The sequence below is a fragment of the Clarias gariepinus genome, chromosome 12, assembly GCF_024256425.1.
Source record: "Clarias gariepinus isolate MV-2021 ecotype Netherlands chromosome 12, CGAR_prim_01v2, whole genome shotgun sequence".
NCBI classification, from domain to species: domain Eukaryota; kingdom Metazoa; phylum Chordata; class Actinopteri; order Siluriformes; family Clariidae; genus Clarias; species Clarias gariepinus.
The window spans coordinates 7,079,623-7,097,144 of record NC_071111.1 but is presented as its reverse complement, the minus strand read 5'-3'; the positions used below and the strand labels follow the sequence as shown (position 1 = coordinate 7,097,144).

At 38.0% G+C, this 17,522-nt stretch overlaps 1 protein-coding gene across 1 annotated transcript in view; it reads left to right on the top strand.

Moving 5' to 3' along the window:
• Window positions 1-17,522, top strand: part of col7a1l (collagen type VII alpha 1-like) — a 112,197-nt gene that overhangs the window by 91,113 nt on the left and 3,562 nt on the right. The window contains exons 80-106 of the mRNA XM_053508693.1: window positions 1,091-1,159; window positions 1,281-1,316; window positions 1,412-1,912; window positions 2,092-2,127; window positions 3,064-3,090; window positions 3,184-3,243; window positions 4,079-4,204; window positions 5,077-5,148; window positions 5,260-5,295; window positions 6,828-6,887; window positions 7,011-7,055; window positions 7,235-7,270; window positions 7,767-7,802; window positions 7,905-7,961; window positions 8,785-8,856; window positions 9,312-9,383; window positions 9,563-9,598; window positions 9,690-9,770; window positions 11,313-11,366; window positions 11,517-11,570; window positions 11,668-11,730; window positions 11,824-11,886; window positions 13,312-13,428; window positions 13,892-13,969; window positions 14,056-14,109; window positions 14,196-14,244; window positions 14,985-15,155. Of these exons, the coding sequence (XP_053364668.1) occupies window positions 1,091-1,159; window positions 1,281-1,316; window positions 1,412-1,912; window positions 2,092-2,127; window positions 3,064-3,090; window positions 3,184-3,243; window positions 4,079-4,204; window positions 5,077-5,148; window positions 5,260-5,295; window positions 6,828-6,887; window positions 7,011-7,055; window positions 7,235-7,270; window positions 7,767-7,802; window positions 7,905-7,961; window positions 8,785-8,856; window positions 9,312-9,383; window positions 9,563-9,598; window positions 9,690-9,770; window positions 11,313-11,366; window positions 11,517-11,570; window positions 11,668-11,730; window positions 11,824-11,886; window positions 13,312-13,428; window positions 13,892-13,969; window positions 14,056-14,109; window positions 14,196-14,244; window positions 14,985-15,155 (2,161 nt within the window). The remainder of the gene's footprint in view (window positions 1-1,090; window positions 1,160-1,280; window positions 1,317-1,411; window positions 1,913-2,091; window positions 2,128-3,063; window positions 3,091-3,183; window positions 3,244-4,078; window positions 4,205-5,076; window positions 5,149-5,259; window positions 5,296-6,827; window positions 6,888-7,010; window positions 7,056-7,234; window positions 7,271-7,766; window positions 7,803-7,904; window positions 7,962-8,784; window positions 8,857-9,311; window positions 9,384-9,562; window positions 9,599-9,689; window positions 9,771-11,312; window positions 11,367-11,516; window positions 11,571-11,667; window positions 11,731-11,823; window positions 11,887-13,311; window positions 13,429-13,891; window positions 13,970-14,055; window positions 14,110-14,195; window positions 14,245-14,984; window positions 15,156-17,522) is intronic.

Sequence of the window (17,522 nt, the reverse complement as noted above, 5' to 3'; positions counted from 1 at the left end):
CATTCAAGTTACCGATTTCTCGCAGATCTACGAACATTCATAGACATGAACAAATCGCAGAAGTAGCTTACGTGTATTGTACAAAAAAAAAACACTGCAGTGCACTAGAAACCGATATTTATAATTATATATGATATTTTTAGTCTCTACAGTAAGTGAATGTTAAAAATGTTTTAAAAAACAGTATATTATATTTGTGTGTGTGTCTGGGAGAAAGGAGTCGGCCTGATCGGTCTTAATGAATCAGTCCGGGAACATGAGGATAGAAAATGTCTGTCCTGTAAAGCGGTCTCGATGGTGAATAATTAGAATTTCAGAAAATCCTCAACAAAACAGCTGTCCCATCCTCCCAATGTTAATTTAAATAAGGTCGGCTGACTTGTTAGGCATGTTTAAAAGGGCTTAAATGGTTATGGTTATGGTTTTTAAACACATGGTGGAAGTGTTTGGCAAAGGGCACAAGTGCACCGCTTAAATTTAGCCAAGTGGATTGGTATGCTTTACATTGTATATTCGTGTCAGAGGTGTATAAGACTCTTTTTGTCGGACTTAAGAGCAAATCAGACTTATGAATATGTGCCTCGAACGGAACTTGTTGAACTTGCAAGTGAAGATCAAAGGTGCAATGTTATACAGTGGAGTGAATATGAAGTGTACTTCCAGTGATAAAAGTTCTGTAATTTCATGTACTGTAAATTTCTGCTCCGTGTAGTCGTAAAAAAAATATTTCTATTTTATGCTAATGAGATTAATTTAATCAATACCATTAAAAAAAATTAATTTAGTGGAAAAAGTTTGTTCCTGTTTTTCTGCTGATTCCAAGTCTAACTTCATGTGTCCAAGTCGTGGAAAGCTTTCTGTGTGTTATACTTACACTGGAGACAAGGACAATTATCACACTTAGATTGTTGTAAAAGTCTATGTGAATAATGTATTAAAATGAGAACACTCGTATAAATATATTTAAAAATGCTGGTATAGAGATTTGATTTGATTGCAGAAGTGGCTTGGTATTTAGCATTAAAAAAAAACATTGTCGTTAAACAGATTATACAGTAAAGGGAGTTTGTCATTATGTGGATATTTTCAGGTTTTCACTTCTAGTGCAAATGGAACAATGCCTAAAGTGAAGAGGAGCGCCCCCTTGCCTGATTATGAGGTAATACAGCCTATGTTTTTGTAAGGCTATCAAATAACTCACAATGTAAAATAAAATATAGTTTTATAAAAAGCAACAATGTTTTTATAAGCTCCTTCCTCACATTTCTGTCTGTGTACAGCCTTCAAATAATGCAAGAAAGAGAAATACACAAAAGGTAAGTGAAGTGGGTTTGTTTTTTAGTTAGGAATTAATAAACAAGGATTTGTACAGGCAACGTGACCGCTACTGCATTCTTTACTCTCGTTTTAGAAAAAGAAGCCGAAATACAAAGATCCAGTATCTGCGGCTGAAGTGTACAAGGAAACAGATCTAGCTGCTGAAGCAGAAAGAGGAGTGGAGAGACAGGCTAAAATAGAAAGAGAGATGACAGAATGGGACATGGAGGAGGAAGAGAAACAAGGGATACAGGACCAGCCGGAGAATGACCAGAGCTCAGGAGACAGAGACGAGGAGAGGAGCGATGAGAAGGAGGACTGGGACTGGGATGAAGAGAGAGAGAGAGACAGGATGGAGATGGAGAGAGAGAGGATGGAGCTTGAACGTGAGAGAGAGGAGGAGTTGGAAAGGGAGAGAGAGGAGGAGTTGGAAAGGGAGAGTGTCATGTCGAGGAAACAAGGGAGGGAGATGGAGAGAGAGGAGATAGTGGATAGACAAAGGATGGAGTGGGAGATGATGGAGAGGGAGAGGATGGGAGAGGTGGACAGAGAGGAAGACATGAGAGCACACATCTCTCAGTATGAACTTCTCAAGGTAATAAGTTCATCACAAAGGTCATGTGATGAGCACTACACCGAAATACATTAAAAACAAACAAATTAAACCGTTAAATTACCATAATTTAGAATCACAAAACCAGTAAAATCTGTTTGTATACAGTTTTATGTTAAACAGTATGACTATTAAGTGGAAATCATTATTTTCTTCTCAAGGGACCTCCTGGTGAAAATGGTCTACCAGGACCTAAGGTGATTATGATTATAATAATCTCATAGTAATATATTTCTTGTTTTATTATTCAGTTTAATTCCACCCACACATGTGACATCATCCACCCCCTGTTTGCCATGTTGGAAAATTATTACTGTCAATCAAACTGGGTGGCTTGAACAGCATCCTCACTCCATTAGCTTTGATGTCCTCATAGTGCTATTTTTATGTTATCACTACCGGGAGCGTTTCATCAGAATATTTATAATTTTCCTCACTCTCTCGTTTTCCTTTGCTGATAGCAAGCAATGTTCTTGAAAAACTTTTCTGTCTCCTTTCCTCCCAGTTAACCCCTTAAATTCAGTCGATTCACTTTTCTTACTCTCATGACCGCATATATTTTATTGGACATAACACTTAATCTTCCTCCATCATATTGTCTGGGCCCCACTTGTCAAACAAAAGCATATCTGACCCGTTGTGGCCTGGACTCATCACATTCCACCTATCCTCTGGATTGAGATTTGGAGAATTTAGAGGCCAAGTCATCACCTTAATCTCTTTGTCATGTTCTTCACCACAGTTCCGAAACATTATGTGCAGTGTGTCAGGGCAAATTATCCTGCTGAATGACGCCAAAGCCGTCAGGAGATATTGTTTCCATGAAGGGGTGTACTTGGTCAGCGGCAATGTTTGGTGTGTCAGACCAGGCCACCTTCTTTCATTTTTACATGGTCCACAGGCCTATTGTAGGTGCTTCCTTCAGTGGATATTCAGAATTCAGCCTGGGATCTTTTACCATTCTGCATTTAAAATGGCATAATGGCATTTGGCAGACCCCCTTATCCAGAGTGACTGATCAGGACATACAGTACTTACGTATTACTAACTAAAAAATTAGATAAAATATTATTCTAGCTATTATTCTAGCCAGTAAGTATGTTTTTTTTTTTTTGCTTTCCGTGTTTGTACAGGGTGAGATTGGGGAAAAAGGACAAAAGGTAACTATTTTAAAGCTGATAATGAAAAACAGCTAATATTTACAAAATTAAACGTTTTAGACTTTTGATTGAAATACTGTTGTGTTCTTCAAGGGCGAGCCTGGAATAGGACACCGTGGTCCGGTTGGTCAGGCTGGTTCACCTGGTCAAAAGGTTAAACACTTCTATCATCCATTTGTTTACACTAAAAGTCTGTCAAGGAAGGAGCATTCCCAACTCATGTCCCGCACAATCTAAAAATTTCCATACATACAACATATAAGACTTCTCCGATTATGAGCTGATCAGTGTAGAATATGGATATAATCAAGAACTCCTTGATTAGTGTTCTTGATTTTGTCAAGTCCCAAATGAGAGTTAAGCCGGGGCCCGAAACTAAAACCATCAAATGCTTTTTAAGGACAAATGCATGTTTCATCCATCAGTTGCTCCAGTAGGTTGTGTTCTAAAAGAAAAAAAAATGACTTCTTTCCAAATTTGTGGGAAGGCCCGGGTTCGATTCCCAGCCAGTGCCCAAACCCCAGCCACTGGATGCAGTGCCGGTCCCAAGCCCGGATAAAATGGGGAGGGTTGCGTCAGGAAGGGCATCCGGCGTAAAACCTGTGCCAAGTTGTACTGCGGACTGGGTATTCCGCTGTGGCGGCCCCTTTCCGGGAGTAGCCGAAAGACCGACAACAACCTTACTTTATAAAAACGTATTACAAATTGAAAGAGAAAATTAAATCTACAATCAGTTTGATCATGTGCATCAGCAGTATAGGAAACCTTCAAACTCTTCAGGTCAATCTTTCCTTAAAACTCAAGGTCTAGTTCCCAACCCTGGTCCTGCATCTCACTGCCCAGCACTTTTTTTTTCTTTTCATTTTTTTTAACCATAACACACTCACTTCAACTCCCTAATAAGATTAATCAGATGTGGACAAGCAATGGTGCAGGTTTTTTTCCCTGCTGTTTTTATTCTGGTTTCTGCTCTATCTTGTAACTCCAGGGTGAGCCTGGAGAACCGGGACCTTCTGGAGCCCAGGGCATTCAGGGCATCCGGGGCAACCCTGGGATCCCAGGAACACCAGGTCAAAGAGGTGAAGCAGGAAACCCCGGGGAGCCAGGTAAAGAGGTAAGTGTCCTAATTCAGCTTGACCTGGATGACGCAGTGGATGGCTGTCCAGTTGCTTTAGTTACTTAATTTTGTACACAAGAGAAGAGCTTCTAAACGTCAAGGAAAGACCTGCTGAGGACTTTTTCCCCACTTTTCTCAGCCCATTCCTGGTTTAATTTGATGTTTTTGTAAAAGGTGCCCTTGCTTCTGGCCATAGAGCTAGGTGCCAATGCAGTGCACTTCTTTGACTACAAAGATGAGGTCTTTCTACTCTATTACTGTTTGAAATGGTTTTTTTTTTTTTTTTTTTTGAGGAATGTCGAAATCATTTTGCAATAAAGTGTTCTATCAATTTGAAGGCCAGTCGTGACAGTTATGACACCATCCCTCTGAACCTTTCCATCTACATCAGCTGTCTAGGTCCTACTTCCCTGACATACAGTACTATAACTGGGGCCCTGTCAGTACTCAGTTGTCAGTACTCTCACCTTCCAGGAGAGGGGTGTCAACAGGATGGTCAAAGGATAGGATCCACACAAAGCAGCTGGACCAGACTCTGTCTCTCTCCATCCTGAAGCACTGTGCTGTCTTTTCTCTTTTTCTATTTTTTTATTATTTCTCTTCATTTTCTTTATATGTGAGCAGTGCAATTATCCAGTTGTCTATTTCAAGGTTTTCAGATCTCTTGTGTGTAAAACCTACTTGGCCTTGAACCTAATTCTGGTAAAGATTTAGTCCTGAAGAAAAAAGGCTTACATTCCTCACTTCTGTAGCTACATATTTTTATATTAATTTTACTGTAGAAGTAATTATAGTCACAATGGAATAATATGTTTTGAATTGAATAACTAGTTACTGTATTTTAAAGAGTAATTTTTCATCATATGTAGGGTGACAGAGGAAGGCGAGGAAAAAATGGTTCACCTGGCCCTCCTGGTACACCTGGCCCTCCAGGAAAAGAAGTATAGTAACAAACATATTTACATAAGAAATTACATTACTTTACATGAGAAAATAACACAGACTATATGTAGAATATATATATATATATATACAGTTTTGTTTTTTTACAGGGGACTTTGGGTCCACCAGGACCAAAAGGCGACAAGGTAAGACGTTTATTTTTATTTATATATTGACATCATTTATGAAAAGTAGCAAGGATCACAGAAAATACACTCCTTTTATGAAGATTATTAAGCTAAAGGATTCCAGAGCTCCTGGAATACCAGTTTCAAGGCAGCGCCACAGTATTAATCATCCATATAGACTTTACAGGTGGTTTGAGGGACTTTTCCTTGTAAGTGGTCTCTGAGACTTTCTGATTCATTATTTATGATTTTGGGACATTGATTGACGTTATGACTTCTGTTAAGGTTTAGCCCAAAAACATGTTCGTTTTGTAAAGAAATTGAGACTCAAGGGGCTTTCTCAGACACCTTAATGTTTTGCTAGAGTGCATGAAATTGTCCTTAATTACAATTCTAAAAGGTTCTTCGCCATATTTTTAGGTTGTGGCAGTTTGGAGGGGGTATGAGATGTGTTACTCTACATCTACTTGTTGCTTTCTGTCCAGACTGAAGTCTGTGATATACTGACGTAATCAGCAACACCATATGCAGTGTTATAACTAATAAAGAATATCATTTAGTAGTTAGTGTTCGGGCCATTTTTGAAGATTTGCTTAACCCATGTATTTAAGTTTTTTCCAGATCTCCAGTATTGAAAGCACACTGCTATCAGTGTCCCCACTAAACAAGAAATTTAGACCCTAGAACCTTTACTTTACGATCTGTTGTTAAGTGGTACGAACTGCCTACAAAGTCTAAGAACAATCTACAAATTGCTGCAATCCTCTTGTGAATGACTTAAGAACCGCTACAGTGTTTTGTTTTGTTTTTTGTCAGCAAATACATTTTTAAAAATTTGACCATACACTATACTGCCAAAAGTATTCGCTTGCCTGCCTTTAAATGTATATGAACTTGAGCAACACCAGTGCACAAAGCAAGGTCCACAAAGTCTCAATGAATGAGTGAATTTGGTGTGGAAGAACTTGACTGGCCTGTACAGAGTCCTGACCCTATAGAACACCTTTGGGATGAATTAGAGCAGAGACTGCAAGCCAGTTCTTCTTGTCCAACATCACTGTCTGACCTCACAAGTACGCTGCTGGAAGAATGGTCAAAAATCCCCATTAACACACTCCTAAACCTTGCAGAAAGCCTTCACAGAAGACTTGAAGCTGTTATAACTGCTAAAGGGGCAGGGCCAACATCATATTAAACCCTATTAATTAAGAACCGGCTGTTACTCAAGTTCACACGCATGTGAAGGCAGGCAAGCGAATACATTTGTCAATATAGTGTATTCCTTTTTTACTCTGGTGATTTCTCGAACTTCTAAAAGAAGGAAAAGTGTCTAAGGTCGTCTAAAAGTATGTCCAAGCATATGGCTTGCACCTCTGTAAAAACTTCTTCAATGTAACATTTTGTTACTATGTTCAAGTCTTCTTTGCTTCCCCGACCTTCCTCCTCATCCTCATCCTCCTTAAAGTGTGAGGTGGATTGCAGCCTGTGAGATGTTCTTGTATTAAAAAGTCAGTTATCTGTCAGTTATGTCATCTGTTATCTGTTACCAGGGCGACAGCATCCCAGGGGAGCCAGGAGAGAGAGGCATGGCCGGACTTCCAGGCCGCAGGGTAACATGGGATGGGATGGGGAAAGAAAATTTTAATTAAAAGCGAAATAGTATTCTTTGGCACAGGGTTAGATGCTTTTGTACTGATTTTAGGTGCATTTTAATTCATAGTTGTTTTTTTTAGGGCCCCAAGGGCACTCTGGGGGTTCGAGGGCCACCAGGACCCATGGTAAAAAGTTGGGGCATTTATTTATAAACTTTGGTTTCTCTAATTAAAGCATGAATGTCTATTCATTTTTTATAATTCCTTAAATTCTAAAACCTTTAATTTCTAAAATATTTTAATTAAATTTTATTATAGACGATTAATGCTAACACAACATATTATGGATGTTTTCCTTGTCCAAGGGTCCCAAAGGCTTTACTGGCATAAAAGGAGAGAAGGTAAAATGACCTTAAGTTAAACTTAAATTGAAATAAAAAAGAATTATTTTTGTTCTGTTATTTTAAGGGGTTAATTAAAGGCTCATCAGTTCCTGTTTTTGTGTGCGTCTTAAAAGAGACCATGTATAGAGATAAGGACACTTATTATCAGCTACATTCAGTATGTGGTTTCACATTGTTATTTAATGTACAGATTTCTAAGAAAGCATGTGTTATCCATCACATACAGGTAGTTGTTAGCTGTCAATCATAGGCTTGTATGAGGTAATTGTGTAACATGACTAGAACTGGGCCCTGAATTCCATTTGGTTTCTTGACCTGATCGAGAGCTTACCTGAGTTGTAACTGATGTACACTATATATAGCTAGCATGAAATAATCCAACCAGATTCTGTCTTTTTTTTCTACAATCCTTTGCAATTTGTTTTATATTAAGACTGTGACAATCATCAACATTCTTTTTTTTTTTTTTTTTTTTTTTTAATATCTGTACTAGGGTGATAAAGGGTTACAAGGCAACCGAGGCGAAAAAGTAAGAGCCAGCTACATTCCTAAAAAATCACATCATGATTATCACCTTTCACCTGGACTGCTTATTTTTTTAAACGTCACTTTCTGTTTGCTCTGTGCACAGGGGAGTCCTCTGTCCATGCCTGGGCCACGTGGATATAAAGGAACAAAAGGAGAAGCGGTATGCATGTTAGGGAAATCTGTTTTATCTGGGCTTTCTAGTGCATGGTACAGAATAAAGCACCTGCTGGTGTGCTGTTATGGGAAAATAATCAGAAAAGGGTCCAGTCACATAAATTAGGGTCCAAGCATAAGGAGCTAGGACACCATATACTGTAGGACACCATATACTGTAGGAGCTACCCAGTACACGTTTAAAACATATTTGAGCTGAACATTTTTCGATATGGATGTCATAGCTCTACATAATAGAAAATCACTTATTTAGGGTTGATTACAAAACACACCCAAATTTTGTTTAGATAACTTGACAAATACCGCAGCTGTAAAGCATTAACTCCAACTGTTACAGAAAACTTCACCAAAGCAAGGATTATACATTTCTGTTGTTAAAAAACATCATGTTTTTATGTATGATATTAGGTTTAGATTATCTTGAGTTTTCGCCATGCAAGTTAAGCAAAGCCTTTATTGGTCACATATACATTACTGCACAGTGAACTTCTTGTCTTTCATATAGCCCAGCGTGTTAGGGGGCAGAGCGCAGGGTCAGCCATGATATGGCGGTCCTGGAGCAGGCATGGTTACAGGCTTTGCTTAAATGTACTTGGTGCAGCTGGGACTTGAACTGCCAACCTTCTGATTAGTAACCCAGAGCTTAAAATCTTAATAATAATATTGCACCTGGCCCTCAATCAGACCGGTATCAGGAGCATCTGACCAATCAGAATAGAGAATTCAACAACATCTGGACTGCAGGGTTTTAAGGGGTGTAAAAACAATTTAAGCATTTGATTATTTTTTACAATTTTCCTTCATATTAGGGTGAACGAGGGTCTCCAGGATTTGATGGTGATAAAGGGGAGAAAGGAGAGGATGGACCTCCAGGGGTCAAGGTGAGCTGGATGGTTATTTTTCAATTCAATTCAATTCAATTTTATTTATATAGCGCTTTTACCAATGGTCATTGTCTCAAAGCAGCTTCACAAAAATGAAAGAAATTAATTTTTTTTCAATTAAAAAAAAAAGTCTCTGATGAGCAAGCCAAGGTTGATGTCGACAGTGGCAAGGAAAAACTCCCAGAGATGGCAATAGGGAGAAACCTTGAGAGGAACCAGACTCAACAAATATTTTTGTCTTGTTTTGTATAGTACCACAGAGATAACAGATTATTCCTAACCAAATTACTAAGACCAGTAAAAGGTATTTAATGATGATCTATACTATTCCAGAAAGAGTTTATAAAGCACATGCAGCATTAATAGATTTCACTCTGTGGTACCCTAAATGACATGTTTTGAAGAATTCCCAGTATGACTAAGTGATCTGTCCCTGTGCTACTATAATGCAGGGTGTAAAGGGAGAAGCTGGAATCAAAGGAATTGTAGGGCCCTTTGGAGCACGAGGACCAGTAGGACAAAAGGTTAAATTCAACACTCTTGACACACAAATGGCTCTCAGTTTTTTTTTTTCCTCCTTCAACATCATACAGTATATTGTTGACTGAACAGGATGCACTCACACTGGTTTACAACTTTGCATAAATCTTTGTCATAATATTTAACCAAAACTAACATTTCATTTGTATCATTATACTTACAGGGAGAGGCAGGAGAACCAGGCACAAATGGAGAAGCGGTAAATCATAATGCATGATCAAAGAGGTAATAAAAATATTCCATGCATATCGAACTGCAGTGTTCATCATTATATGCCTGGGCTGGTATAGGGTCGTAACGGACAGAATGGGCTGCAGGGGGAAAAAGGCGACAAGGGAGACATGGGACTGCGAGGACAAAAGGGTGAAGAGGTAAGAAACATTAACGGATAAAAACTCACTTTAACATAAGATACATAAGATACCCTGGGTATTTCAGGAGAAGATGATTTGGGTTTTACAGAGCGCTAGTCAGAAGCTCAGGGATGTCTTTACAGCAATAGGCGACTCCACAGCTGTGAAGGAGATCTTTTAAAAAGGAACACATGAGTATTGTTGTCATGGGATCGGCCTGCCACATAGCTGACCCTTACCCAATCGAGGTGCCTCTAAAAACTAAAAATCTAAACATTTAAAACTCTAAAAATCATCAAGTGTTTATATGGTGTTTTTGAAACAGCTGGTCTTATAATTAAGCAATATCACACTCAAGGTGGTACTGTTGTGCTGGATATCAGCACTCCTGTGATTTTAAATTCCTACCTGTACTATGTAGCCAAAAGGTGTAGAGAATAAGCCATGGAGGGGATGTGCAGTCCTGTAAATATCATAAGTTTCTATTTGGATTCCCACTTGTTCTGCTTTAGCATATCATCTCCCTCCATTACCATTTGGGTTCTGGAGTTAAATCCAAAATAGTATTAAATAGAAAGCTAGTGCACTACATTATGTTGTTATATGTACAATCATTGTTCCACACACCAAGTAGAGCCCTTGATCAGGAGATAGAGAGGGATTTGGGAATCATCCTCGTGTTGGAAGCTTTGTAGCTTGCCTTAGTGTAAATAAAATAATACTTAGCATGTTGTTTAAGGTGGCATAAAGGTATATATATTTTGAATTCCTACTTGGAATGTCTGGAAGGTCTTTTTAACTTTTGGCTTTTATTAAGCTCTCATTAATCTAATTAAACCTAATTAGGCCCTATTGACAAAATTAAAGGCAACAACTGATTAAACGAGTGGAGAAATGTAATGAGTATACAGATGCCTTCAGACAGATGTGCTGGATAATACAATTAAGCAATAAACAATCATCCATGTTTTGTAATGCATTTTGGACCGACCTCGATTTTGGAAAAGATCAAAGTTATTTTGGAAAAGGGTTCATCACTGGACCCTGCGGTTCTGCTGTTGTTAGACGACAATGAAGACCTCAGGAAACTGAATGCAGTGCAAAAGTTTGCATCCCCTCACTTGTTTTAAATGGAAAATTAAACATCTGTTTGAATGAATGGACGTTTTTCCTGTGGCAAGATACCGAATACAGAAATCATCAGCAGGATCATTTTAAAAGTTATAGTCCCATAAGACTTATTTTCAAAATCTGTTACAGTTCTAACAAACATGATAATGAAAATAGGTTCCATGAAATTTCCATCCATGATTAGTTTGTCTATTAAAGCCCTCTTGTGTCTTCATGTGGACGACATTATGTTCAGAGCCATCTCTACTTGTTCCATGTTTTTTTTTTAATTAGTTCACTTGGTGATGCATAGACTGTCTGTCTTTATACCTCCATCATGGGAAATGATTCTGTATTTTATTATACTGCATGTAACAGTAGAGTAAAGAAAACTAGAGGAGAAGATGTTCTCCACTTAAATGAGAATGTAAAAGCTTTTCTTTTATACAGGGTGAGCACGGAGAGCTCGGATTACAAGGAGACAAAGGCAACAAAGGAGAACAGGTTTCTTATTATTTATATGTTGTACATTAGATTAGATTCAGTTTTATCTTCACTGTGCAAAGTACTGTATGTGCAGAAAGTCAATAAACTTTGTCTTGTATATATTCCAGAAGTGCATAAATATATTTTTTTGTTTCTTCGCATCTTTAGGGTTTTCGAGGTATGCCAGGCAGGATGGGCCTCCCAGGAATAGACGGCGAACCGGTAATCATTTATATTAATTTATGTTTCTCCACACCTGACATCTTATAATGTTATGTTATGTATGTAATGAGTAGTGTCCGTTTAATATTAAATACAGGGCAGCATTGGAGACCCCGGCGCCCCGGGCATTCCTGGACTTAACGGACCGCCGGGACGAAAAGTGAGTCTTCAGAATCTTGGAAAGAAATCATAGCATTAAGTCAACATGTTCATTAAAGTGTATTGTGTAAGTGTATGGTTTTTTATTGTTTAGGGAGAAAAGGGTGATGGAGGTCTATATGGACTTGATGGTGAACCAGGGAAAAGGGGCGAGAAGGTCAGGTTTGAAATGATGTTTAAGACTAGATTTTTTTTAAAGGTCTGTTCTTTAGTTAGATCTTAAACAGTTAATGAATAATGTTGGCATCCGTACCTACTTTAAATCCAGTTTTAACATTATACAGTATCTGTAGGGGTGGTGCAAAGGGAGCAGCACATGTCTCACTAATCACTCTCACCTGCGCCTCGTTATGCCTCGTTAGCACTATGTTCTCGGGTTTTTTTAGGCTTGGGCTGTAGATGTTTGTTGTGTGTGTTTCTTTCCTTGTATCCGTAGCTCATATTAATAATACATATATATATATATTTTTTTACTATTTGTTCATCTTGACTTTACCTTCTTACCATATTTATTTTATTGCATCCTCCTACACTACCAGTTTCTGACAGAATAAAACAGACCTTGGATAAAAAATTGCATGAACACAGTGTTGTAGTGGAGTTTGCATGTTTTCCTTCCAAAGGTCTCAAGGTCCGAAGAAATGCAGATTAGGCTAATTGTTGTTTTCAGATTGCCTGTATTGTAGTGTGTGTGTGTGTGAGTGTGTGTGTGAGTGAGTAAGTGGATGTGTGTGCGTGTTCCTTGCGATGGATTGGCACCCCGTTCAGGATGTACCCTGCCTATTCCTCAGAGTCCCCTGGAATAGCCTCCAGGCTCCCAAAGAATGAATGAATTAATTAATTTTTTTCTTCAGTTGAGAAAAACGATCGTCCTGCATGTTCTGTGGTGTGTTTAAAAATACCAAGCATTATTATTTGTACTGACCACGATTTTGGATGAAAATGAGGAAGAAATGTGAATCAATGTGACTTTGGAAGAGGGTTCATCACTGGAGCCTGCAGTTAAGTGACAAAAGTGGTAAAAAGATCAATGCAATATGCAAGTTTTTTTTATTATTTATTTATTTATAATAAGGTTTCATAAAAACTTTTTTAAATGCCACAAAAATGCCATCAGTCAGGTACAAACTAGTATCTCACATTATGACTGCTAATTTTCTCTATTTTCAATGATTTCACTCTGCATTTGCACTTTTAGGTAGAACCGCACTTGTTTTTATTGTTGTTGATCACTATTTATAGCCTGTTTTTAATTTTAATTAATAATTTTTTTTAAATATCACTTTTAGAAAAATCAGATACTGTTTCTTGTCTCATGTGCAAGTCTCTGCTTTAGACGCTTTAGCTCAAGCATCCTTAATTGTTTAAATTATGCATCTATAGAAATAAACAAAAATATACAGTATATTTTGCACAACAGTACAGCACCGTTTTAGTAAAATTGTAACCTTTTTTTATAAGTTGTATTTATTTTTAGTTACACTTTTTTATTTAGTCTTAGGTGCTTTTTATTATTTTTATACACACAAGCCTTTAAATCAGGGTTTTGGTGTAACTCCTGACAGTTTCTGCTCATCTACAGGGACCTCCAGGTTTTCCAGGATTCTCAGGTTTTAAAGGAGCCCCAGGTGCACCGGGACCCACCGGAGTTCCTGGCCGACCCGGTCCGGTCGGACCTAAAGGAGAAGTAGGACCTAAGGTATTGGTGTGCCTAAAACTGAATGCATAACTCAACTGTACTGTATGTATAGAAATGATAAAATAACCAGGAAAGTAATGACAGTGCTTAATTTAATGTGTGTGTTCCGACTGTGGGTTGAAGTATGGTTTACAGGTGCTGTATGTGGTGTTGTACCGGATATATTATTTTAAAGACACATATTCTCTTGTTTTAAGTTGTCGGGCTTCTCACCAGTAGGTCTCTTTGGGAAAATTTTTTTTTATCTAATTTAAATATATATTTATATATATATATATATATATATATGTAATAGTAATATTTTGATTTAAATATTGGTGAGAACTTAGCTCCGCCTCAGGATCCAGCACTACTATCAGTTCCATCCCCCTTTTTTTTTTTAAGTATAAAGAAAAGTGGTGAATTCAAATGAAGCTTGTAGACATCTGTTCACTCAGTCTCATGTTTTAATCACTTTCCTCAGGGAGAGAAGGGAAGGAGAGGCAGAAGCAAAACTTGTCAGAGAGGTCTCCCAGGAATTCCTGGACATAAAGGCCTGGATGTAAGCATTCCATAAGCTTGTGATCTGTTCTAGAGTACACAAAGTTAAAACATGTATGTTATAATCTGTGTTTATGTTTTGTCAAGGGCGAGGCGGGACCGGAAGGACAGAAAGGAGAGAAAGGTGATCCGGGCCTGACTGTGAGTTATAGTCCCTGTCTCTAATAATGGCTGGCGACTGTGTAAAGGATTTAAATTTGATTGGAACATTTTTATCAATCATACAGGTGACAGAGGTGAAGAACCTGGTGACCAAAGAAGTAGTGGAAAAGTGTGGTGAGTCAACGGAAATCTGTTTATAAGAAATATAATACTTGGGGTGCTATATATATTTATTAAAAAAAAACATGGCTAAAAGGATTCTTCATTTTATGGGACAACTTTGCAACTCTTAAAATAACTCTACACAATGTGCATGACATTTACTTATATCTATTTTGAGAAGAGGACAAAATCATGTCTAAAACTGGCCATGTCTAATAAATTATATACCAAGGTCCACACACAACACTCAAACACTCAAACTACTAACAGCTCAGAACATCATGTCTTGTTGTGTTCATTCTGTTTAAACAGTATACAAACTTTTGCACTCATATAGTACAGTACCCCTCTATAGTAAAGCTATACCTAATAAATTGGCCACTTACCGTGTGGTCAATGTGTGGGTGGTTCATTATGTGCACTCTTTCCCCCATGTGTTTTTTCTCTATACAGTTATTTGCTCTAAAACTCCTGCTGTTGTAGTATGAGGACCCCATGGGTTCCACCATCTGTCATGTTCCACAGTGTTCTCAGTGAAACAGACTGCTGAACTAACCGGCTTCAGGAGTCATTCACAAACGACCTTAAAAGAACGAGAGAAAAAAAATTCATTAACACACATGAAACATGTGACACTTTTTTATGTTTCATCATTAAAAGAGTCTGAAATGAGAATGAGGTTCTAAGAACATCCAGCGAATCGAACAAATGATACAGTGTGTGATGACATTTCTGTCTTCTGTTCGATCAAGGGAAAGATCAAGTGTACCCTCCTGTGATGAACACCAAAGATCAAGAAGAAGAGAGTGTCCTGAAAGAGGACAAGGGAACGGAGGAGTCCCCTCTCATCCACATGGAGCAAACCACTGCTTCACCGGTGGTTTCACACACCGAGTTAAACTTTGTGTATGATAACATCACAGGTGAGCATTCTGATCATCAGGGAAGTCATTTTAAGCTTTTGATATTCATAACACATTCACAATCAGTGAACTAAACAATGCTGGAGGTTTTTTAAAGGCTTAAAACTCATAAAGTGATGATTAGATGTTTCATGTAGTGTAATCTTTACAGCCTCTTTATTAGGTTGTAGTTTCTTTTTACTATCGTCATTTTCAGGAAGCTTTGAGACATCCAGTATAAAGATTTAAATTACATTCCTATTAATTTAGGTGTCACAAATTGTCCCTCCCATTGTATGGCACATATCAGAGTAAAGAGGAAGCTGCGAATGCCTTTGTGCTTCATCTTGGTCCTGTCTCTGCCCCTGTGCTGTCACTAGTCTATTACATATTGTGCTTAAAGTTTCTTGGTTAATGATGTTCCCTGGTGGATGCTGCCAATCTGTTCTTTTGACTTTCACTGTGAATTAAGAGTATTGTATTCACCTTTGGCAGCCTCAGTGGCAGGTTTGTGGGAGTTGGCCGAGCTAATTCTCTCCAAATCCCCCCCCCCCCAAAAAAAAAAAAAACATGTAAAGAAACATGTAAGGAACCATGATAAAGTGCCTGCCAGAGTCAGAGTGCCCTCCAAGTCACGAAAATAAAAATGCCCTATAGTCTCCCCTGCATTTTAGCTTTAAGATGAAGTGCCCTATAGTCTCCCCAACATGTTAGCTACTGTATAAGATGAAGTGCCCTACAGTCTCCCCTACATGTTAGCTATAAAATGAAGTGACTTATAATCTCCCCTACATTAAAAAAAAAAGTTAAAGTGCCCAATAGTTTCCCCAACATGTTAGCTACTGTATAAGTTGAAGTGCCCTATAGTCTCCCCTTTATTTAAAAAAAGATTAAGTGCCGTATAGTCTCCCCTAAATGTAAGCTATAAGATGAAGTGCCTTATAATCTCCTCTACATTTAAAAAAAGATGAAGTGCCCTATAGTCTCCCCTACATGTTAGCTATAAGATGAAGTGCCCTATAGTCTCCCCAACATGTTAGCTACTGTATAAGATAGTGCCCTATAGTTTCCCTTCCATTTAAAAAAAAAATGAAGTGCCCTATAGTCTCCCCTACATGTTAGCTATAAGATGAAGTGCCCCAACATGTTAGCTACTGTATAAGATAGTGCCCTATAGTCTCCCTTCCATTTAAAAAAAAGATGAAGTGCCCTATAATCTCCCCAACATGTTAGCTACTGTATAAGATAAAATGCCCTATAGTCTCCTTTCCATTTAAAAAAAGATGAAGTGCCCTATAGTCTCCCCTACATGTTAGCTATAAGATAAAGTGCCTTATGATCTCGCCTACTTAAAAAAAGTTGAAGTGCCCTATAGTCTCCCCTCTATTCAAAACAAGATAAATGTGCCCTATAGTCTCCCCTCTATTTAAAAAAAGATGAAGTGCCGTATAGTCTCTCCTAAATGTAAGCTATAAGATGAAGTGCCTTATAATCTCCCCTACATTTAAAAAAAATGAAGTGCCCTATAGTCTCCCCTACATGTTAGCTATAAAATGAAGTGCCTTATAATCTCCCCTACATTAAAAAAGACAACGTGCCCTATAGTCTCCCCTGCATGTTAGCTATGAGATAAAGTGCCCTATAGTCTCCCCTCCATTTAAAAAAAGATGAAGTGCCCTATAGTCTCTCCTAAATGTAAGCTATAAGATGAAGTGCCTTATAATCTTCCCTACATTTAAAAAAAAGATGAAGTGCCCTACATGTCTCCCCTAGATGTTAGCTGTGAAATGAAGTGCCTTATAATTTTGCCTACATTAAAAAAAGATGAAGTGCCCAATAGTCTCCCCGACATGTTAGCTACTGTATAAGTTGAAGTGTCCTATAGTCTCCCCTCTATTTATAACAAGATGAAGTGCCCTGTAGTCTCACCTCTATTTAAAAAAAGATGAAGTGTTGTATAGCCTGCCCTAATTGTAAGCCATAAGATGCAGTGCCATATAGTCCTCTACATTAAATTTAAAAAAAGATGAAGTGCCCTATAGTCTCTACCGTATGTTAGCTGTGAGATGAAGTGCCTTATAATCTTCCCTTATTAAAAAAAAAAAAAGTGCCCTATAGTCTCCCCTGCATGGTAGCTATAAAATAAAATCCCCTATAGTCTCCCTTGCATGTACCTATAAGATGAATGGCCTAATAGTCTCACCTACATTTTGGAAAAAACATGAAACGCCAGATGAAATGCCTGACTTGATTGCTCCCAATCAAGTCAGAAAAAGATTTTAAAAAGACATTTGCATGTCACAAATGGGTTGATGTGCCCTACAATCTCATTTACATGCTAGAAATAGGATAAAATGCCCTAATGTACGTTCTCTCCTACACGTAAGA